The sequence below is a fragment of the Neltuma alba genome, unplaced genomic scaffold, assembly GCF_004799145.2.
Source record: "Neltuma alba isolate B1F8T4 unplaced genomic scaffold, ASM479914v2 tig00012192_pilon, whole genome shotgun sequence".
Classification (NCBI taxonomy): Eukaryota; Viridiplantae; Streptophyta; class Magnoliopsida; order Fabales; family Fabaceae; genus Neltuma; species Neltuma alba.
The window spans coordinates 15,117-38,439 of NW_021636732.1; the positions used below are offsets into that span (position 1 = coordinate 15,117).

The 23,323-nt window shown below is 37.3% G+C and overlaps 1 protein-coding gene across 1 annotated transcript; it reads left to right on the forward strand.

The window, feature by feature from the left end:
* The first annotated feature begins 1,200 nt into the window (after positions 1 to 1,200).
* Positions 1,201 to 21,169, forward strand: LOC114724595 (ferredoxin-dependent glutamate synthase, chloroplastic-like). Its single transcript, XM_028910968.1, is given in 34 exon segments — positions 1,201 to 1,622; positions 3,681 to 3,993; positions 5,018 to 5,460; positions 5,542 to 5,673; positions 6,044 to 6,142; positions 6,883 to 6,953; positions 7,585 to 7,681; positions 8,442 to 8,534; positions 9,405 to 9,550; positions 10,027 to 10,186; positions 10,987 to 11,097; positions 11,217 to 11,241; positions 11,244 to 11,431; positions 12,635 to 12,792; positions 13,056 to 13,185; positions 13,410 to 13,468; positions 13,646 to 13,751; positions 15,143 to 15,239; positions 15,507 to 15,622; positions 16,175 to 16,372; positions 16,547 to 16,657; positions 17,053 to 17,292; positions 17,380 to 17,478; positions 17,772 to 17,867; positions 17,960 to 18,157; positions 18,268 to 18,342; positions 18,488 to 18,616; positions 18,760 to 18,858; positions 19,311 to 19,453; positions 19,538 to 19,631; positions 19,754 to 19,992; positions 20,125 to 20,203; positions 20,478 to 20,561; positions 20,681 to 21,169. Coding segments are annotated over 34 exon segments (4,875 nt in total). The 5' UTR covers positions 1,201 to 1,337; the 3' UTR covers positions 20,843 to 21,169.
* Positions 21,170 to 23,323: the final 2,154 nt, after the last annotated feature.

Here is a 23,323-nt window from a genome sequence, read left to right on the forward strand (position 1 = left end):
TTTAATAATTATCATGCACGTACTCCTTAATTCTTTTAAACTGTTTTCCGGCAAATTTAAGAACTACGTAAGATTTACGAGTTGTGAATATTAATTGTAAATAAACGAATTTATCACCTTTCGTGATTTTTATAATTATTTATTATCTAATATTATCAATTAATTTAGATTTCGATATATATATATATATATAAACTTTAACCCGTAGGAGATTTAAAATATAAAATGATTTAAATTTAAATAAAAAAATTAAGAAATAATAAGATAATAGTGCTCATTTATTTTGTTTTTATATAATGTAATAAATAAAATATTATGAGATATTGAATCCGTCTACGAAGTGATTTTTCTAATTTAGGCCGCTCCCATCAAGTACTTTCTACCATTTTAAATTTTTAATATAAGAATTAGTTGATTAATTTAAATAGATTAAAAAAATTTGTTGAGTTAGTTACTTGTAATAATTAGATGTTATCTTTTTTAAAATACTCTTAATAATTATATACTCCTCCGGTCCTAATTATAAGACCCAATTGACTTATTTGAGGAGATTAAGGAAGTAAGTTAAGTTGGTTATTTATAATAAATAAGTGTTGTCATTCCTAAAATATCCTTGCTAATTAAGTATATTGGCTAAAACTATCATTATTAGAATGATTATCTTATAAAAAAATGCATAAATATAAGAGACAAAATGGATTGGGTCTTATAATTAGGACCAAATAAAAAGTCAAATTGGGTCTTATAATAAGGACCGGAGGAGTATTAGCTAAAACTATTATTCAATTAAACATTTAACATACCATAACTACATTAAAAAAATAGATAAATATAAAAAATAAAGTAAATTTAAATCTTATATTTAAAACTAAATTGGATTAACAGGAGTATTATTTTGATTCCAATCAATTACTTTATTTGCCAGCTGTTTTCTAATCAAATTAAGTTTAACTGATGACTGATTGCAGTGACTGGTCAGCATTCGTGTTGACCATTTATCATCAATTCATCATCTCCAGGCCAAAATGAAAGCGGCCATCTGTCTACTGTCTCTGGTGGTGCTTGTGGGTCAAGAAACCGGGAGTCACAGATTTAGACTGTAGACCGCAGCACAGCAGAGTATAACCCAGAGAGTGAGGGAGTGTGGTGGACGAAGGCAAACTGAGAAGCAGACACCAGAGTTGCGTTGCTGGTGCTGTATGTGAGGCCGGTGCTTCCTGACCTCTCTTCTTTTTATCCCCCTCCCTCCTCTTTCTTTCATCCATTCTCCGCTCCACACGATCCTATCTCTCTCTCTTCCCTCTCCCCCTCCCTCCCTCCCTCTCTCCCTGCCCGCCATGGCGTTACACTCAGCGTCTTCCATAGCACGACTACACCACACTAATGTGCATTCAGACGTTGTTCCCTCCATTTTCGCCTCCGGCAGTGGCAATTTACTTGTCGACTTCACGGGTTTGTGCTCCAAATCCAAGCGAGCCAGACGCAGATTAGGAGCCTTTGCGTCTCGCAAAGCTTTTCAGCATTACTTGACGAAGAACTCGTCGCCGGTCAAAGCCGTTCTTGACCTTGAGCGTTGCAGTAAGCTTCTTGATGATTCTGCTACTTCTGATTTAAAACCACAGGTGCGTATTTTGCCGATCGTCTTGCCGCCACCGGCTTCTCCCCCCCTTTTATCCCTCAATTCAAGTTTGTTTTGTCGATGTTAGAGAACTTCGTCTGTACTGAGGTCTTGCCGTTACGGAGCCCATACTTCTTCTGTTTTTTTCCCCCATCAAACATCCTCTCCGGTTAATAAATATACTTCATCGTGGCAAATAAATCCGTCGTCTAAATTGGAGAAAAGTCTCTTTCTAAATCATCGGCCTGTAATTCTCATATCGTAGTGTTTCATGAGAGATTTTTCCTGGTTTGGAAGATAGAAGTGCCCAGCCGTGTATAATGTACAAACATCAATCATTGCATGATTCTGACTATACAGTTTGAAAGATGGAAGATACTTTACGAGTGTTTTCTCAATTTTCCTGTCTCTAAAATAACTGCACATTGATTTCACAGAATTATTTTGAAAACGGCAGCAACAAATATATCTCGAGTAGTTCGTGCTAAAATAAAAAACCTATGGCACTATATACTAGACTATATTCGTGCTAGAGGTTCACCAATCTCTTGTTTTTTATTATGACTTCGTTCTGTCAAATAATGCTTTGAAAAATGACGATTAACTTACCAGTATAATTAAACGAAATTTTTACGACACAATCTTTCAGAAACTTCTCAAGTTTATCCTAAAGTTGTTGGGAAAACGAAGCCTGTAGGACATTCAATTGACATGGTGGTACCCAATAGTAGCGGTGAAGTCCTCGTGGTCATAAGGACTTCATTGAGATTATGTTGATATAGGTTAATATTAGTGGATTTGTGTTAGTGAAAAACAATGAGACTGATGGGAGGCAAGTGCCACATCCTTAGCTAAAGCTGCCAATGCTGTTCTTGTGTGTTTCATTCTAAAAATAATCACTCCATCCTCCCCTGGATTTTATGAAAATTTAATACAGCTCATTCTGCTTCTAAAATCCATAGAACCCATTTTAACGTTTAACAAGGCAGTAAGACACTGTAACGTGACTCATCCATTTGACGCTTTTTTCTTACAGACATTGTAAGAGGCGTTGGATCTCACAAAATGTAACAAAAGTTTCTCAGATGTGACAACTTCTCATATGTTAGTGAGTAAATAGTCTGTGAAAACATCCTAGTGGTTCATAAACCCATCACTTGATACCATGAGAAGATACCCTCATGATATACAAGTTTATGACTTTGACAATATTCGAACCAGTTTACCCACAATTTCATTGATAATTATGATACTCTGAGTTTGACTAGCACTTCATTCTTTGCTGTTTTCTTTATGACTAGGAGTATTGATCGGGTTACTTATTTTGAAATGCCTTTTAAAGGCCAAAGGAGGTCTCTTTACAATCTTAGGAGAAGATTCTATAAATTTTGAATTATCGGAAATTGTGACTAGTTTTAGTCAAATATATGTCAAATTAAAGCATTTTCCTCTTGTTTTAATAATCTAAGATAAATTTATTGCTTTCCCTGCCTGACACATGGGGTTTACTTCTTCTTCCTCCCTTTTTTTGGCGTGCATGATTGGCTGTTGACAATTATGAAATCTAGTATGTATGAATACATTATCTGGAAATGCATACTGCATTGTGTTTTTATTTAACTGAATTTTTTTCTGGTAAAGAAGAGTTAATTCAATTTTCATTTAGTTTATTGTGCCAGTTCATTGACTACCATAACGCATATGTGGATTGATAATCCATGTAGGAAGGGAGAACTGGCAAACTGTGCTTTTGACCATTTTCTTCTTTGGTGTGCTTTTTTCGTTTTGTTTAAATGATGGTTTAGCGAAGATCTGGAGAAGAGTCATTTAGTGGAAGTGTGAATTTCATCTGTCTTATAATAGGGTGCATATATTATGTGGAGAATAAATTTTAAATTTTAATTTTATCTGCTAGTACTAGGTATTTGGTGCTGCACTTTGCATTGCTATCATTTTGGTTTGACAATTTCATTGCTCTATGCTGGGCTAATGAACTGGGTTGTGACGTGTAAGTAATTGATATAAACAACATGTTGAATGATTCTGATTGTTTGTTCGTCAGGTTGCACACTTGGAGGACATAATATCAGAAAGAGGAGCTTGTGGTGTAGGGTTCATTGCCAATTTGGAAAATATAGGATCACATCAGATTGTTAAAGATGCTCTTACTGCTCTGGGCTGTATGGAACATCGTGGTGGCTGTGGGGCAGATAATGACTCAGGCGATGGGTCAGGGCTGATGACATCTATTCCATGGGATCTATTTGACAATTGGGCCAACAAGCAAGGGATTGCATCATTTGATAAGTTGCATACCGGTGTTGGAATGGTATTTCTACCCAAAGATGAAGGACTTCTACAAGAGGCGAAGAAAGGTAATAGTGTTTTCACTTTGAAGGGCTTGATTCAAGAGTTTCTGCCACATTGTCCTAATCATTTCTCAGTTTCATTGCGACAACCATGCCTATTCATTCCTTTAATTTTTGACATGTTAAAATTGCTGACTTTGTAAAAGTAATGTTAATAGATAGAACATAAAGGGGGGAATAAAACTAAACAGAGGCTCCTAAAATGTCCATGCTGTAATTGGTGATAACGCATATTACTGCTATTGAAGCTTATGGAATCTATGATATGTTATATCACAAAGCTTCTTGCTTCTTTTTGTATTTTAGTTGATACCTCTTTACTTTAGCATGTTCAAACTTTTTAATCCTCTGTAGAATATGATATAAACCATAAAAAACCCACCCAACTAGCTCATGAGATTGGGCCGCCCAAGATCCACATGAAGCCTATATGGAAAATTCCTGAACTTTAGCTGGTGCAATTAGATCATAAAATTCCACTGGGCCTTGCAGCCATGTCTCGCATGGATATGGTCATCGTACTAGCTTTCTAGCCCTAGGTGAGCTCTGCAATACCAGTGTTATCACTTGCTTTGACAATAGCAGCTGAGAGATCATTAACTCATGAGGTTTGAAACCAGGGTTCATATAAATCCTACACCGGAAGTCCTATATGTCTGATGTTGGACTCACATTCCATACTTCGTGGCTGGGTCATCAGCAACATCATCTTATAGCTTCCTTGTGGATGGATTTAGGGAGGGATTGGAGTTCTTCTTTGAGCTGGTGTTTTCATCTTTTCATTTTGTTGGTGCTTGCTTGACTGTTGAAGGATGTCTTATCCTCCTTATTTGAACTTCTATTTTATTTAATTCTTCTTCCATTAAAAAGGGCTCAAAGTGAATCTCTTATGTTTTCATTAATATTCAGAGTAATTGGCAAATTATTTGACTTTGATTGATGTCATTCACTCTCTTAAATGGGTAGAAGTTAATTTCCCATATGCTGTAAGAGGTCAGGATTCTGACGTGTATTTTGATTTCTTCTGTAGTTATTGTAAATATATTTAAACAAGAAGGTCTTGACGTGCTTGGGTGGAGGCCTGTCCCTGTAAATACTTCTGTAGTAGGCCATAATGCAAAGGAGACAATGCCAAACATACAGCAGATATTTGTTAAGATCATAAAAGAAGAAAATGTTGATGACATTGAACGTGAATTGTACATCTGCCGGAAATTGATTGAAAAAGCAGTAAGCTCAGAAAGTTGGGGAAATGAGCTTTATTTCTGTTCTTTGTCAAATCAAACCATAGTCTACAAAGGAATGCTTCGGTCAGAAGTTCTTGGATTATTTTATCATGACCTTCAAAATGATCTTTATAAGTCTCCTTTTGCCATTTATCATCGAAGGTATAGCACGAATACAAGTCCTAGATGGCCTCTTGCACAGCCAATGAGGCTTCTTGGACATAATGGAGAGATCAATACCGTACAGGTGAATTTGCTTTGCTTTAGAAATTTTTCTGGCTAAAATTTACCTGGGATGGAATTAGGAAATTGCGACATGGTTTTGCAGGGTAACTTAAATTGGATGCAATCTCGTGAAACATCATTGAAATCACCTGTATGGCATGGTCGGGAAAATGAAATTCGTCCATTTGGAAATCCAAAGGCATCAGACTCAGCAAATCTGGACAGTGCCGCAGAAGTATGTCATCCACTCTTACTAGTTTGAAACAATTACTGTTTCCTACTTCACAAGGATCTTGATGATGATAATTCTTATGAAATAAATTGTTGAAGTGGAAAGGTGAAGTCTGAAGGAGAAAAGATGGTCTATCCAGTTCTAGTTGCTCGGGAAGGATACTTGAGTTTCTCATCATTTTTCAATCCATCCGTTCCCTCTTGCTATTGTTTTTTGGTCGTTAAATTCTTTTTTCCCACTTTCTTTCCCTTAGCAGGACTGTTTTTACTGGTTCTTTGTTTTAAGAGTGTTTTCTTGTGAAATTCTCTGTACTTGTTTCTGTGTTCATAATCATATACATCTCTTTTAATCTATAAAATATCTTCTGATTCAGTTGTTGATAAGAAGTGGTCGTAATCCTGAGGAAGCGATGATGATCCTTGTACCAGAGGCTTATAAAAATCATCCAACTCTCATGATTAAATACCCTGAGGTAATTTATTTAATGCACACCTACCAAGAGAAACAGTTAGGTAGTTAATATTTTAAAATTTTTACGGCTTTTTCCTTTTTTAAATGCGTGGGGATTGGGCCATATCAATGAGGGGAGGTGAGTATTTTTTTTTTTTTGTCGAGAATTTTGGGGGAAAAAAGACATTAATTGCTTTTAGAAATCTGTAAAATGCCTTATATATTGAAAGATGGAACTTTCCCAGACACACCATATATTTGAAATGAAGGATGTATTATTTAATGCTTTTGAATTCTTAATAGTTTCGAACCCCCTCTTAAATTTTAGCATAATCTTTCACGAGTTTTGATTTTTTTCCCCCCTTTGAAAGCTTAACAGAATTTATTGATTTTTAATCAATAGCTAATGGCAACTGCTATTAAAAAGGTCAAATAATAACTGGGTGTTGCAGTAGGAAAGTGATCAAGGTCAGTGTCAAAGAAACCTTGGCCCTACCACTGCAAGGTTAAGCAAGAGACCTTAGCCCTACTACTGGAAGGTTAAGTAAGAGAGTGAAGAAAAATCTCAGTTGTAACTGGAATTGCCCATCTAGAGTGGTTCATGGGCCCCCACTTTTAAATGAAACCTCACTAATAGTACTCATTGAAGCTTGCTACGCTAAGTGAAAACCTATTTCCTTTTACTGTGAAACTCTATCAATGCTCTGAATCATATTTTACATTTCCAAATTGAAGTATTTGTAACCCTATGTTGCTTTTTAGGTGGTTGACTTCTATGACTACTACAAGGGTCAAATGGAGGCATGGGATGGACCGGCCTTGCTTTTATTCAGGTAATGAGTCTAAAGAATGTGAAGCAATATAGTTGCTTTGCTTCCCTATCCTAATTCATTTTGCTTCTGCCAATATTGAGTTAAATTGATCATGGTGGCATGGAAACTAAAAGTAAAAGTAGAATTTGGATGATCCCAATCTGTGTGTGGCTACGGTTTTATTTATGATGATGGGAAAAAAGAAAGAAATGGGGGTTGTCTACCTGTCCAAGGGCTCCACGAGCAAGATGCAAGTTTTTATTCTGTTGGCTTTTCTTGGCAACTTTTTTGCTTTAAGACGAATTACACCCTTTTCTTGGTGTTTTCCTGGATGAAGTTTAATTTAGGTTAATAACTCATGGGAAAGTTAATTTTAAGAGGCACATATTAGGGGAACACAATATATGAAATCAAGGACGTAAATTTGGGTTGAAAATTTGTCATAACAATTATATTACATTCTGGAAATATTTGCCTTTTTTGCTGGGGCTGTTATTCATCATTTATTTAATCTTTATCTTTGAACGCATATTTTTCTTTTCAATTAGTTTCTTCATTGTTTAGTTATAGTGCATACATTTTATGTTTAATCTTTTCTCCCAATAGTTTCCCCTTTTCCCTGGTTATCGCTAATTCAATTTATATGACTCAGTGATGGAAAAACTGTTGGCGCATGTCTTGATCGTAATGGCCTGAGGCCTGCTAGGTATTGGAGAACATCAGACAATGTTGTATATGTTGCCTCTGAGGTAAGTCCCTTCTTTTATCTGTTGGCTTAAAGATAAAATCAATTTGGTGTCAGATTTTACCAGTCAGAAGTTTTGTGATTTTGGAGTGTGTAGTAGTTTTTTTTTTTTTTTTTGGGGCTCGTACTGGACTTTGAAGAGCTTAGGATTTGGCTAACTTGTTTTACCTGATCGTGTATCAATTCCACATCTTTGTCATTGTTGGTTCATTAAAGATTTAGGCTTTCTTTGCTGGCCTTTAATTAGTATCGTTCTATTTACAACTTTTTTATTGGCAGAAATTTGTAGTTGGTTGATATAGAAACGAACTCAGCCAATGGAATGCAGATCTGCTGGCCACGTATTATTTTTATTTTTTTTCTTCTGGCACCTTCTGTAGTCCCTTGGGTTCATCCTTTGTATGCGGGTTCTAATGTGCCTCCTTGTTGTCCTTTTATTATAGACTTGCAAAAAAGTTCAACTGTCCTCTGCAGGCAAGGGAAATGGCTGACACTAAGAGTCTATCTAGTTTATGTTCTGCAGATAATCGCATTCTTCTTAAGTCTGTTGTCTTGACTAGGCTTTTTTTTTTTGGCCAAATGTCCTGTGGTTATTCGTATAAAAAATTAAATGCATTATAGTTTGGTTCATAAAAAAATTTCCATCATTACCTTCTCTAGTACTTGTTTGCAGTAATTATTATAATGACGTAATCTATTAAGCCTAGTTCATGACTTACATCCAGTGATTAATGATATATTGTCTTGTCTTTTCCTTTCTTCAGGTTGGTGTTCTACCAGTTGATGAATCAAAGGTTATCATGAAAGGCCGATTAGGTCCAGGGATGATGATAACGGTTGATTTAGTTGGTGGTCAGGTTTGCATGACAACTTTCGTTTTTCGGTTGATTCACAGTCTCTTTCAGTAGCTACTTATGAATATTGAGGTCCTTATTTTTCCAGCATCTACTGGATGTACATTTGCAGTAAAACACCCTGTTGATATAGTAATATGATTTTAAAGATAAACAAATATTATGACTACAGATAAAGAAGCAAGAACAAGGAAGAAAAAGAAGCCTGACTATGAAGCCTCAGATTTGTTTCCCGTAAAAAGTTGTTTTTTAAGAGAATCACTTAATATCCTTTAATGGGCCAGCTCAGGATAGCAGTTACCTATCACTATCATCAGTTAACAATGTATTGATACTTCCAACAATTAAGTGCTTCTTTCTCGTTCTCGATTTGATAAAGGAGTAGAAAAATTGAGTTCTCGGCTCCTTTTGAAAACGGACTTCTTCGAATTGAAAACTCAAAGCTGCCACTTGGATTATACCACTTCGATTTAATTGACTAATAAAGCACTTGTATCCCTCACTTTGTTTGGCATGAGGGAAGTGGAAGGGAGGGGAGTGAGTTTGATTTGAAAAATTGGAGAAATGGGATTATAAAATTTTAATAAAGAGAAGATGTGAGATTAAAAACTGAGAAAAATTAATTAAAATCTTTTAATCCCACTTCTCCAATTTTTTAAATTAAACTCAATAAAATTGCCCCTCCCCTCTCCTCCTCTCCGTTTCCTCATACTAAAGAGACCCTAAATTTCTGATCTGTAAAGCTTGGCCATTTCTCCGTGCATTTTCCTTTTTCTAATAATTGACCTCTAATCTTGGAATCAATGCTTGTAAAAAGCTGTTGTTTTTGCTGCTTTAAGGAATTTTTTAAATATAAATTATTTTGCATGGCAGGTTTTTGAAAATACTGAGGTTAAAAAGCGAGTAGCCTTGTCAAATCCGTATGGGGAGTGGGTCAAGGGTAACTTGCGGTCTTTTAAGCCAGCAAACTTCCTTTCGGCTGCGGTCATGGACAATGATGCAATATTAAGACACCAACAGTGAGAATTCTATGCAGTTCGTTTTTCAGTTTTATCCTGATAAAAGATAATGTGTTCTTTGGTGTTGGCTTCATAAATCCTATATAAACACACTGCTACGCCTTGGCTTGTTAAAACCTTTATGGTCTATATGGTTGCTATTCTCTTAGTTCTCTATGCTGTCCGAATAGCATTTGACAGAAGTGTTGCAATAAGAAAATATTAAAACCGCAATTTTTTTTTGCATAAGGGTTAGTAAAAGCATCTTGCACGGGGTCTCTGCTTTATCAACGCAAGTGAATTAAGGTTCCTATGAACATATGAAATATAATCAAATGACCTCAGGTGAACTCAAAATCGGTTGGTAACATGATGATGGTCTAGTATGTTTGCTTCGGTCGTAGGAACCAGCCTTGGTGATGGTCGAGTTTGTTAGCTTTGGATCTCTGCATATACCTCTTTTAGGGTGCTTATATTCCAATCTTTAATGAGACCAGGGCATTTGGTTACTCAAGTGAAGATGTCCAAATGGTGATTGAATCTATGGCTTCTCAAGGAAAGGAGCCCACATTTTGCATGGGAGATGATATTCCACTGGCAGCATTATCTCAGAAGCCACATATGCTTTTCGATTATTTCAAGCAACGATTTGCACAGGTATGCGCTGGAAGAACTTATTTTCCACAACAGTTCATGGAGTTGCAACTTGTAATTTCCTCTGTTAAATACAACAATTGCATCAGTCACTAAACTTTAGCGGAAGCTTGATTATATTTTTCACTGCGTTTTTATAAAATGCAACATAATTTATTTTCTTTGTCATCTGATAATTGATATGGGCGTCTATCTAAGGAAGTTCTGTGCACTACTCATTCTCTCTGCTTAACCTTCTACTCCTCTATTGTGTATTTTTATGTCTCTTGTGCCAATGGCCGCAAGAGACATAAAACCCTAGACTTCTATGTCTTTTGTTGCATGTTTTGGTGGCCAGAGACATCAAAGAGTGATAAGAATGAATGGGTCGGCACCCATCACAATCTTCATGAATTCATGCTTCTCTGATAGGCAGAGGCGTTAGGGATCTCTATTGCTCTGTTATAGATCTCTTTTCTATTAGTCTTTCTCAATGATGTCCATAGACTTGTGATGAAATCCGAACACCTAAAAACACATGGGTTTGGACTAGGGCCCAACCACTCCTACCCAATTAATAGCTATTAATGATAAAAATATTCAAGCTGTTCCTACTTACTGTCATCTGATGTTAGCGGGAGAGTCATAAATATGGTGTGATTGATATATTTTAAAACACTACTGTATTATAGAAAATATACTGGGAATGACATAATCATCTCAGTTCATATTTTATTAAATTTGATGGTTATAATATTTTTAGAATGCTCTAGAAGTTTATTCCTAGGAAGCCATTTCAGTGCTATTTATTTGCATAAGCGCAGGTCACAAATCCTGCTATTGACCCTCTTCGAGAAGGCTTGGTTATGTCTCTTGAAGTCAATATAGGGAAGCGAGGGAATATATTGGAAGTTGGACCAGAGAATGCCTCACAGGTATTTTAGCGTGCTTATCATAAATTGTAACCATATTCCGTCAGCCTGTATCAGTCCGTGATTCCCATTATTTTGTTACCCTTTTCTGCCCCCAAGCTTACGTTATTGATTTGGCTCAGGTTATATTGTCTAGTCCTGTGTTGAATGAAGGGATCTTGAGTCATTGTTGAAAGATCCCCACTTAAAACCGCAAGTATTACCAACATTTTTTGATATAACCAAAGGGGTTGAAGGTTCGTTGGAGAAGGCATTAGATAGACTTTGTGAAGCTGCTGATGAAGCTGTCAGAAATGGCTCACAGCTGCTTGTTTTCTCTGATCGTTCAGATGCACTAGTAAGTACAATCTTGAAGTATTCGCATACTTTTGCTGAAGTGCTTTTTTTCTCAAGGGAGATTATTGATCACACTTTGAAACTTTCCATTTTATAGATCTAAATGATGGAGCAGATGAAAAAAAGGCATATTTCAGTAGATTATTACAAAAAGCAATATTCTCTTGCTTTCCTCTGATTTGTGTCGTATTCCAAAAATTCTCTTAATTTTTTTCCCCTGTTTTGTGAGGAAACCTGAGCAGAACTCAAGACAATATAAGAGAAATACCAAAATCTATAGAATTCGGATAGACAGAGAATGGCAGAATGACCTTCATGGAGAGAATACCTTCAAGATGTTATCTCCCAAACCAGTCCATCATTTTTTACATGATACTCTCTGCTTTCTCTTGATTCAGTGTTATTAAGCCTTCCTCATAAAAGTACTGCTGAGACTAGGCTATCAGATAGTTACATGTGATCTCTTCTTGTCGTCAAAGTTACACACTCCCCTCATATTAACCTGTCCCTTGCTACTCTGCTTAAATTTTCTATTATACCTGGGGTCCTTCAGATACATCTGCATTAAGTTGAAGTTCTTTTACCCGAAGTTGTCAAAACTGAACAAGCTGTTCGACTGGAAAACTGAGAACCAGTTCGTAGTTTGCTTTGGTCTTGGCCATGTAGTTTTTCGTCAAAGAAGTGATCAATGAAAATTATGGATGATGTGGTAGCTTATGAAGTGTCCAGTTCGTCCTCATTTGATGGACGTAAAAAGGAACTCTTACATTGTAGGAGTCTCTTATGGTTTGATTTGTATGATGATTTTTCTACTCCTAGCCTCTGGATTTTTCCTCCTTTACGATCTAACACTATAGCCTTATACTCCAAAGAGAAATGGCACTCTTACATTTAAACGTTGAGACTTGAGAGTTGGTTTGCAAAACCTACTACTGTTTTTAGAAAGTGTGCCCTTGGGGGGGGGTATGGTTACCAGGGCTTTGTTTGTACGGTATGATCGGGGCAAAACGATTTTCTTTGATATTTTCTATTCTTATTTGGAATAATTACCGACCTTCCCATTTTTACTTTTTCCTTGCAAATTTTTTTTTATTCATTCAAAACAAATTTCTTTTCATAAAAAGAATGGTTTGGACCTCTAACTGACCTTTCTATTAATATTTTAAGCATGGATTGATGCACTAATTATTCCCTTTTGTCTTAGGAACCAACTCATCCAGCAATCCCAATCCTTCTTGCTATTGGTGCTGTTCATCAACATCTAATTCAGAATGGCCTACGCACGTCTGCATCACTTGTAGCAGATACTGCTCAGTGCTTTAGCACTCATCAGTTTGCCTGTTTGATTGGATATGGTGCAAGGTTGTTTGCATGCCTTTTGAATCCTCTATGCATGTTTCTTACTATATTTTTGTCAAGCTATGGTGGTCTTGCTTATGTACTTAGGAAACTTTAACTTTGTCATAGACCATTTCCTTATGTAATATGACCAGGTGTAGCTTCTTGTTTTCCCCGTCAAAGAATTGTTTTCTAGTATTTTTGTGGAAACTAGGAAGCATAGGTCATTCTCATTTTCCATGACTCTAATATCTTGAGCATGACAAAATGTCTGTTTGGATTTTTAGTGCCGTGTGTCCATACTTGGCATTGGAGACATGTCGGCAATGGCGTTTGAGTAACAAGACTGTTAATCTGATGAAGAATGGAAAGATATCAACTGTATCAATTGAACAGGCGCAGAAGAACTATTGTAAGGTGAGTGGTCAATATGTGGTTGGCCTTGTTTTTCATTGTAGTCTTTTATTATTTATTTTTGCATGCACATAAGTTTTTACTGGTGGTTACATATATGTCTTGCCTGATGTTTATGTATGCTCTCCGTTTTGCAAAGCAGTATGCTTCAGGAAATTGGAAGAACTCTACTTTTGCTTGATATTCATAGTTCTGGTTTCGTCATGATCTTTTTATCCGGTTTTCAGGCTGTTAAAGCGGGTCTTCTTAAAATTCTTTCCAAAATGGGCATCTCATTACTTTCCAGGTACACGTTGTTTTATGATTTATTTTAAAGCTGCAGTTATAAAGAACCACTAATACCGGGGAGTATTGGTATTATCATGTTTTAATTATTTGATAGTTTCTCGTATATTTGTATTTTTCTTTCTAAATCAAATATGTTATGCTTTTGTTAATGATTAACTTAGTCCCTTTTTTGTAGTTACTGTGGTGCACAAATATTTGAAATCTATGGATTAGGAAAGGAAGTTGTTGATCTTGCATTTAGAGGAAGTGTATCAAAAATTGGTGGATTAACTTTTGATGAGGTGAGTTAGAATACAGTAATGAATCCCATAGAAAATTCGAATTATCACAATATGTTGCTAGTGAGATGAGCACCACTCTTATTTTAGATAAATAATGCACATAAAAAATTAGAAAATTTATCACTCCGCACCCTTTCCATGCATCCCATACATGCATCCCATAATATAATTTGCATTTTGAAAGTGTTGGATTATTTTTGCATGATTTTCATAGTGTATCCATTTTCCTTTACATGTATTTATAAGAAGATTGAAATGGCGGAAATCCAGAAGAGAATGAAGAAACCAGACAATACATACAAACATAGTATTTAAGGTCTATCGGTTTATACATAAAAATTGACCTGTCATCCTTTTGCTAGCAACTCCTTTCATATTCTACTAGACTTTCCTGAGTTCTTAATGTCTCTTAATAAGGTATTTGCTAGTAACTCTTTGACCTAAAAAATTGTTAGTACTTTTTTAAGACTCTACCTTAAGTGAGACTCAAAATCTGCGTCTTATTACAGACAAAACCTATGAAGAGAAAAGCTGAAAGCATAGCCCACTCAAATAAAAGAACTCCCTCATTTATTGAAGAACTTAAGTAACTAGCACTCCTTTTGACAACATCCTTGGGAGAAGCACAAACCGAAAAATTCTTCAACCTGGTCCCTGTGAGCAGCTATCTGAACTTTATTGTCGCTTCCCTCCACAGCCACACTTGGCACAATGGCAACTTCTAGAAGTCTTTGGCCTTGACCTACTTCCTAAGAGTAGCATCCTCAATATTTTGCCCTCTTAATCTCCGCTACTTGGGCTGAACACCTAGGCACCAAAAATACATTCCTCCCTTTCAAGTGCCATATTCTTTACTCATCTGATATTATTTAAAAGTCACTAGCAACGAATTTCATTAGAGCCAAGAAAAACTTTACACCTAATTAACTCTATCTTAAAATTTAATAACTTTTCAACTTTACCCCTATTTAATATATATACTCTCCCAGAAAATAACAATCTGCACAATAATAAATAAAGAGCAAAATAGTACATTCATGTTGAAAATTAATTATGCGACTTATTAATGGGACCCAAAAAAAACTTCTCCCTCTGACTTGTAAAGAGGACTAGAGGAGCAATTCAAAACTTCAGGGTCTTTGCTCTCTACATCTGTCCAGGTGGTGCCAAGAACTTTAATTACTGCTTCATTGGAAACAAAACAATCTACTGAAACTCTTGTCCACTATGCTGCGTTACCAGTGCGATAATAGAACTCAACATGAAGTTATACTCACTTCAAAAATGTTTCAGTGTTTCGATCTATGTGCAGAATATGAATGTGGGGATGCACTGAATTTGCATTATACCACTTGTGAATGAAACTTCCCTCTCACTTTCTGTTTGTGCAGCTGGCAAGAGAGACTTTGTCTTTCTGGGTGAAGGCATTTTCTGAGGATACAGCTAAAAGGCTAGAAAATTTTGGGTTTATACAGTTTAGACCTGGAGGTATCATTTGCTTCTTGACTTGTTAGAAACTTGGAGTTTAGAGAATTATTATGCCTTTATTTGTACTTTTAGAAGCTGTATAAAATGAGCCTTATGTTGCGCTGTACAATATTTATGTGGGTCTTAGAAACTGGTTTTTTTGAAAGTAATTAATGGTTTGCCATGCGTTATAGCGTGTAGGCATTGTTCAAGATTCTGTTAAGGCCCATCCTGTGAATATTTCTTGGTAGGTGAAAGTTTCTAACAGACCGTTTCTCTTTTTCAAAGGGGAATATCATGCAAATAATCCAGAGATGTCAAAGTTGCTCCACAAAGCCGTTCGTCAAAAAAGTCAAAGTGCCTTTTCAGTGTATCAGCAGCATTTAGCTAATCGGCCTGTTAATGTGAGTTGAAAATTTTGCTTTTTATGACTGTTTTTGTTGGAATCTAATGGTGACTAAGGTATTATGAGATGCCTGTGTCCTACATTGAATAATGTGATGTGCTTTGAGATACTTTAGGTGACTTGATTCTCCTACCTTCATAGCTAGTTTTCTGGAGAAGTTCTCCACCTGAACTAGATGCTCATCAAAATCCCTTGAAATAATGGCATGGGATTATTGGGAGAAATCTTGGTAGTTAAGGTAGTTAATGAGCACTAAAGTGAAGTGTTTTGTTTTGTTTTTTTGGGCGGGGGGGTTTTGTCTGTTTGATGAAGCTTTTTGTTGCCTGTTCATTTCCTTTTATTTAGAGTTGATTGGCTCGTTTTCTGTAGCCTTTATTTCCTTTGATGTTGAGGATTAAGTAGCTGATTTTCTGTAGTGTACTTCCTCTATATCTTGCAACCTATTTTGTAACAAGAGCAGAGGCTCCAGAATGAAATTCCTTAGATTTACAATTTTTCTTTTAATTGTGATCATTTGAAATTAACTGATATTTTTTCGAGTCTGTTGCAGGTTCTGCGTGACCTCCTTGAATTTAAAAGTGATCGTGCTCCAATACCTGTAGGAAGGGTCCAACCTGCTTCATCAATTGTTGAACGCTTTTGTACTGGTGGCATGTCACTTGGAGCTATCTCAAGAGAAACTCACGAAGCAATTGCAGTTGCAATGAACCGACTAGGTGGAAAATCCAATTCAGGGGAAGGTGGTGAGGTAAATAAACTCTATTCCACAATAAGGCAGGTTATATTTAATTGTGCTCACAATCAATTCTAAACAAGTCCTTTTATTGCCCCACTTTTTGCTTTAATTTCAATTGCTCTCCCATTATGGTACTAATGATAATATATGGCCAAAAAGTGATGACATATTGTGTACTGCTTTCAGGATCCCATTCGCTGGAAGCCACTTACAGATGTTGTTGATGGTTATTCTCCTACTCTGCCACATCTCAAAGGTCTTCAAAATGGTGATACTGCTACTAGTGCTATCAAACAGGTTATTACACTGATATTTTATAATGAATTAGCGGTCAAAATTTACAATTACATACCTGATATTTGCATTCACTATGTTCTTGTATCGCATATAGTAAATGAGGCCAGTTACTGCAGAATGTTGGGAAAACTTAAGGGTGGTGGAATATGTCAATTGCGTAACTTTCTTTATTCTAACTACAAAATATGTTAAAATTCCTTATAGCATCAAATTTTCCAGGAATTCTTCATAGGATGGAGGCATTGGATAGATTGTCAGGACTGATTGATATTCAGTCAGTGATAAACTCAGAATAACTGATTGAGTTCCTAATCTTTATAACACCTCCTTCTTTGCAATCATTGATGCATATGCTGTCCAAATTACTTCTAAAAAGTATCTTGCATTGTCTACAGGTTGCTTCAGGGAGGTTTGGTGTCACCCCAACATTCTTGGCAAATGCTGATCAAATAGAAATTAAAATTGCACAAGGTGCAAAGCCTGGTGAAGGAGGACAGTTGCCTGGGAAAAAAGTTAGCATGTATATCGCAAGGTTGAGAAATTCTAAACCTGGGGTTCCTCTTATATCTCCACCTCCTCATCATGACATCTATTCCATTGAGGATCTTGCTCAATTGATCTATGATCTCCATCAGGTGACTGAGCGTTTTATATCTGCCCATCCCATTTTTAATCAAGCCAGTGTTCTCAAGGAAAATCTTCATGGTTTTTTGGTTGAACAGGTGAACCCTAAGGCCAAGGTCTCAGTGAAACTGGTGGCTGAAGCTGGAATTGGTACTGTTGCATCTGGGGTTGCCAAGGGTAATGCTGACATTATACAGGTATTAACTCATCTGTCATACATTATGCATCTGGAGTGGTCCGGTATTTGATGTCCTGAACTGACTTTGATGGTCTAGGCTGAAGTAGACTCTCATCACCCGTATTTGTTGTTCCTCTTTAATGAAATTGTTCTTCATTTATGGAGGAAAATAAAAAATTAAAGATTGTTGGTTTCATTGAAGGACCTGTTAAACTCAAAACAACAGAAAATTCGTTTTATGTTTTTTTTTTTCTTTTTTAAATTTTAGTGCTCATTTGAGTAGAATAGTTATACCTTGTTATTGCTTCTCAGATTTCAGGGCATGATGGTGGAACTGGAGCAAGCCCAATAAGTTCTATCAAGCATGCTGGAGGTCCTTGGGAACTTGGTCTTACAGAAACTCACCAGGTTATAATTTGAACTATTGAATTATAGTGTTGTAATTTATTCTTGACATTTAAGTGAAAATTGGATGTTAATTCTTGATATTTTCCTTTCAGACACTCATTGAAAATGGGCTTAGAGAAAGGGTCATTCTCAGAGTTGATGGTGGCTTTAGAAGTGGAGTTGATGTGATGATGGCTGCCGCAATGGGTGCTGATGAGTATGGCTTTGGTTCAGTGGCCATGATTGCTACTGGATGTGTAATGGCCCGCATTTGCCACACCAATAATTGTCCAGTTGGTGTTGCGAGTCAGGTCTATAGAACTCTTCTTTTAATGCTGTATTTTGTTAGTTAATTGTCATTTTAATAACACCACGTATACATTTCATTGTTTTAAATTTCAAATTTGATCTGATACTCCAGAGGGAAGAACTGCGTGCACGTTTTCCTGGTGTACCGGGTGATCTTGTCAACTACTTTTTGTATGTTGCTGAGGAGGTATCATGTGCCTTATGTTTACTTCTTTCAGATTTATCTTGATGCATCATTCTAGAAATTGTCCCTAGTGATGTTTTATTATTTATGTAGTTTGGCTCAAGTTGCTTCTCCTGCATTAAATAAATTTAGTTTCTATTCTGGCTAGGTAAGAGGCATATTGGCACAGCTGGGTTATGAGAAGTTGGATGATGTAATTGGCCGGACAGACTTATTGCAACCACGAGACATATCTCTAGTCAAAACTCAGCATATAGATCTCAGCTATATTCTCTCTGTATGTGTTGTATATTTCTTAAATTGGGTCGTTATTAGAAAATTATCTTCTTTTCTTTCTTTCTTTTTTTTGGTTGATTGCCTTTCTGGATCCAGTAACTGCCTCCTTCTCTAGCTTATTTGTAATGGAACTTTCGTTTTCAGAACGTTGGGTTGCCAAAATGGAGCAGTACAGCAATTAGGAAACAGGAAACTCATACCAATGGTCTGGTTTTGGATGATGCTTTGTTAGCTGACCCAGAGGTAGCTTTTTAATCAACTATAGGTCTAGCTCAGTTTTATTATTGACATACAACCCCTGCAGTTGCATGTTTTTTAGACCAGCTTGTGTTAATTTGAGTCAATGCTTAAATGCTATTGACTGACGTGTATTTTCTTAACTGAATCTAATCCCTAAACCTCCAAAGTGGGAAATGAAGAAGCTATTCTGTGCGCATGCATTAAATAGCTCACATGACCCCAACCTCAGTCACTAAGATCGAATGAACTTTATGTCAATGGTCAATCCCTGTTCATGCCCTTTTCCCCACGGCCTACTTTGAGGCCGTGAAGCCTCTTATTTAACACGGGAAAAAGCAGCAATTTCCCCTTTTATGTTCAAGTTGGCTGTTGTTTTTCATCACAGCATGAAGCGATGTGAGGAAGATATTTACATGCCTTGTATAAGGTGAAAAAAATGTTTTTTCATCATCCAGATTGCAGATGCTATTGAGAATGAAAAAGTTGTCAACAAGACTGTTAAAATATTCAACATTGATCGTGCTGTATGTGGGCGTATAGCTGGTGTTATTGCTAAGAAGTATGGTGACACTGGTTTTGCTGGACAGTTGAATATAACGTAAGATGCCCTCTGCTATTCTAAAGTTGATATCATGTTTTATCATATGGAAATTAAATAAGATGCTTTTTTCCATTATTCCAGATTTACAGGAAGTGCTGGCCAGTCGTTTGCATGCTTTCTGACCCCTGGAATGAACATTCGCCTGGTAGGAGAGGCTAACGATTATGTGGGGAAGGTATCTTCATTAACTTATTCTTTTGAACATAGGTTAATAGCTTAAATATGTGATTTTTATTTGCTTGTTTTAGTGCTGAAGTAATGAGTACGTGGGGTGTATTTATGTACTACTATTGCCAGGGAATGGCTGGAGGTGAGTTGGTTGTCACGCCAGTTGACAAAACAGGGTTTCAACCTGAGGATGCAACTATTGTGGGGAACACTTGCTTGTATGGGGCAACAGGTGGACAGGTCTTTCTTAGAGGGAAGGCTGGGGAGCGATTTGCTGTGCGAAACTCACTTGCTGAAGCTGTTGTTGAAGGCACTGGAGACCATTGTTGCGAGTACATGACTGGTGGTTGTGTGGTTGTCCTTGGAAAGTGAGTAATGTTTCATCATCTAAACTTAACCCTTGTTTAGCCAACCTCTTCCTCTTTCTTTTTAGTGATTGGTGAATTGGATGAATTGACCTGAATTTACTGAGCCTATTGCATGTCTTAACTTCTTGGCAGAGTGGGTAGAAACGTGGCTGCTGGAATGACTGGAGGGTTGGCTTACATTCTTGATGAAGACAGTACTCTCATACCCAAGGTTTGTGCCAGAGACCCATATTCAGTGTCTCCTCCCCCCTTTTTGGGTAGCCATATGCATGAATGGGCTTAGTCCCTGGAATTCTTTTTCCTGATTTGGCGGATCTGATTTCACCGTCTACCCCTTCCCATCTCGAAGAAAGCACAACCACAGGTCAAAAGGAAAGATGTAGAAGAAATGAACGATAAAGCCCTTATTTTTGTTGCATGGAAGCGAATAAATATGCTGCTGTTGTTTCATCTTTATGATCACTTATCTGTATAAATGCTGACAGGTAAACAGAGAAATTGTAAAAATCCAACGCGTATCAGCGCCTGTAGGGCAGATGCAGCTGAAGAACCTTATTGAAGCCCATGTTGTAAGGCCCATATCTACTACTGCATGAAATCTATGCATGTTTAAAACAGTCAGACATCTAAGTTTGTTTTGTCGTGCGAGCTAAGTTGTGGAGACTAATTGAAGTTGTGTGGTTTGAAGGAAAAAACGGGGAGTAGCAAAGGGGCGGCGATTCTGAAAGAGTGGGACAAGTACTTGCCGTTGTTTTGGCAGCTGGTTCCACCAAGCGAAGAAGACACCCCGGAGGCTAATGCCGAGTATGACACAAGAGAGGCTGAGCAGGTGACTTTGCAGTCCGCTTAGGAGCACAATCCGAGCTTTACTTTTGAGTCCAGTATCATATGGAGCCTCGGTGCATGAATTGCTGACGTGCCCAACCACCCCCCCCCCGGGGGGGCACAGATGGAGAACAAAATTCCAACTCTAATTCAGGGGATTAATTTATCCCCTCAGAGCCATACGGCAACGCCACTTTTGGTTGCAGTTGGGGGTCGCCCCATTCTCTCTTCCTAGTTTTGTATAGAAGGCGCTTTGTACAAGAAAATGTAGATAAAAGGCACTCGATTTCTGTCTGACTGAAATTTTTTCTCTTTAATTAATTAATGGGTTGATTTTCCCAGTCTTCTCTTCGCTCGTTTGTTCTGCACTTACACCCAAACAACGACCGTAGTAATTCTGCCTGGCGCTATTGTTATGTGGATTTAGGTCAGCCTACGATATTGTTTCGGGAGACAGATTCATGGTTGAGAGAAACTAGTCTCTATTTCCTGCCTTCGGAGTTTCGAAAACTACTACTGCTTCTCCCGCATTAGTTTAGGCTCGTCTAGCTGCCTACCTACGACGTCATTTTTAAAATGATGAGTTGCCTCGAAAACAATAATGATGAGATTACAGCCCCCCCCCCCCAAAAGAAAAAAATCCATTCAAAGATTTGCACGATACAAAAAAAAATAAAAAAGAGTTCCTTTGATTTTGATAGAACACTTTAGGATTCAAAGTTTATCTTTTGCTGGCTCCGATTTTATATAATCTCAAGTACTAAGTACCTATTTCAATTCCTAATTATTTGCATTTTAAACAATCTACCTCATTCCAATTTCACACTGAACTTTTGATATATGGTTATCCTATTACTAATTGAAGGATGAGAATATTAAAAAAAAAAAAAGTAAAGGAATTTTTGATTGGATCAGAAATCCATTTTTGAATTGGGTATAATGTGTTCGTGTGTGGAGCATTGGATGGTTATGTTGATTTTAACAAAAAAGTTAAGGATCGATTTTCCAAAAAGTCGGTGGAAAAGGAAAGCATCACCGCAAATGATTGTGGCGTGGTGATTCATTTGAAGCTCGTGTCAAATAGCCTGTAGTTGTTCCAATCCCCGTTCCCATCGTGAAAAAGAAAAAAACCATGGTAGAAAGAGGAGGTCCGCTCCTAATTCCTTTCCCAAATGTACCTTTTTAGAAGCACGCCAGAAATCACAATCAATTTGCTCGTGAAAGAAGATTTACTCGACAAGATTTGCGTCAAAATTTTGCAAGAGTGAACCGTGGCTGAAGTGTCTCAGGAATCACGAGACGATGTAATTGTTGATATGTAAATGCGTAATGTTTTGAGCAGCCTAGGATGCGTACAGAGGGGGAAGTTTCGTGGCAAGAGAGGAAGACAAATGGCTTCAAAATTTGGAATCATAATGTTCTGTTGAATTTTGCTGTTCATGGGAAGGCAAATCCCACGCAGAAAGCAAACGTAGCCGTTTGGCGGTCCAATGCGGTTGTCCAAACGTAGTTTCTTTCAAGGCTCACCTACTCGTTTTTCCACCCCCCCCCCCCTTAAAAGTGAAAAAAGGATAGGGTGTCACAGCAGTCACTTGCTCAGAATTCAGTCTCACTGTTCCCTCTTCATTCGTCTTTTTCATTCCCTTTTTTTATTCGATACCAAACTCTTGGACCAAGCTTGTGCACCCAACAAAACAATGAACCACCAAACCTTTTCCACCAAGACATAGCCCCCCAAACACCTCGGCCCAATAGTAAAACCCCCACTACGTAATTCAAATAAAAAAAATGAAATATTGGGAATCAAATTGACACAAAGAGGGGTCAGTTAGATATTTTAGCAGTTACTAGTGGGGTGGTAAAAGGAGTAGCCTTTAAGGAGGAGGAGAAGGCGAAAAATCGCCGGAATTGGTGAGCAGTCGGCGCAAATGGGTGTTGTAATGATGTAGAAGTTCTTGATACAGATACAGATGAACTTACTTTTGCTTATATGTCGCCCACGGTTTGCTTTTTCTCTCTTCTTCCTTTCCTTGGAAAACAAAACAAGGCATCCTGCGGTAACTTGTTCCCTCGACGTGTCCTTTTGTCGGCGTTGAAAATCTCTTCTCCCAACACACATACTTCCAAACACCAGAAAACTTATATCGGAAAAAGCAAAATCAGTTACCTCACTCTCCTGTACCTCCCCCACCCCCCCCCCCTTCCTGCCTCCTCGTTCTCACACTTTGTAGTTTATTCAATTATTCGTAAATAACCGTACTCTCCAAACTCTTGTCTCGTACTTGTTTCCCTTCGCTTTCTTGCGATCTCAGGTTTTTTCAAATTCAGTTCCCTTGTTTCGCAATTAAAAATATGAACTTTATCAGGAAACCGATTATTCTAATCGCGGCATTCGCTACATTAACAGGTTTTCTTATAAAATTACCTGCATTGCTCTGGTTACCAACCCTGCCATATCCGACTGCACAACTCACATTCTTGTTCAGTCTCGGTGGTCAGACTCACG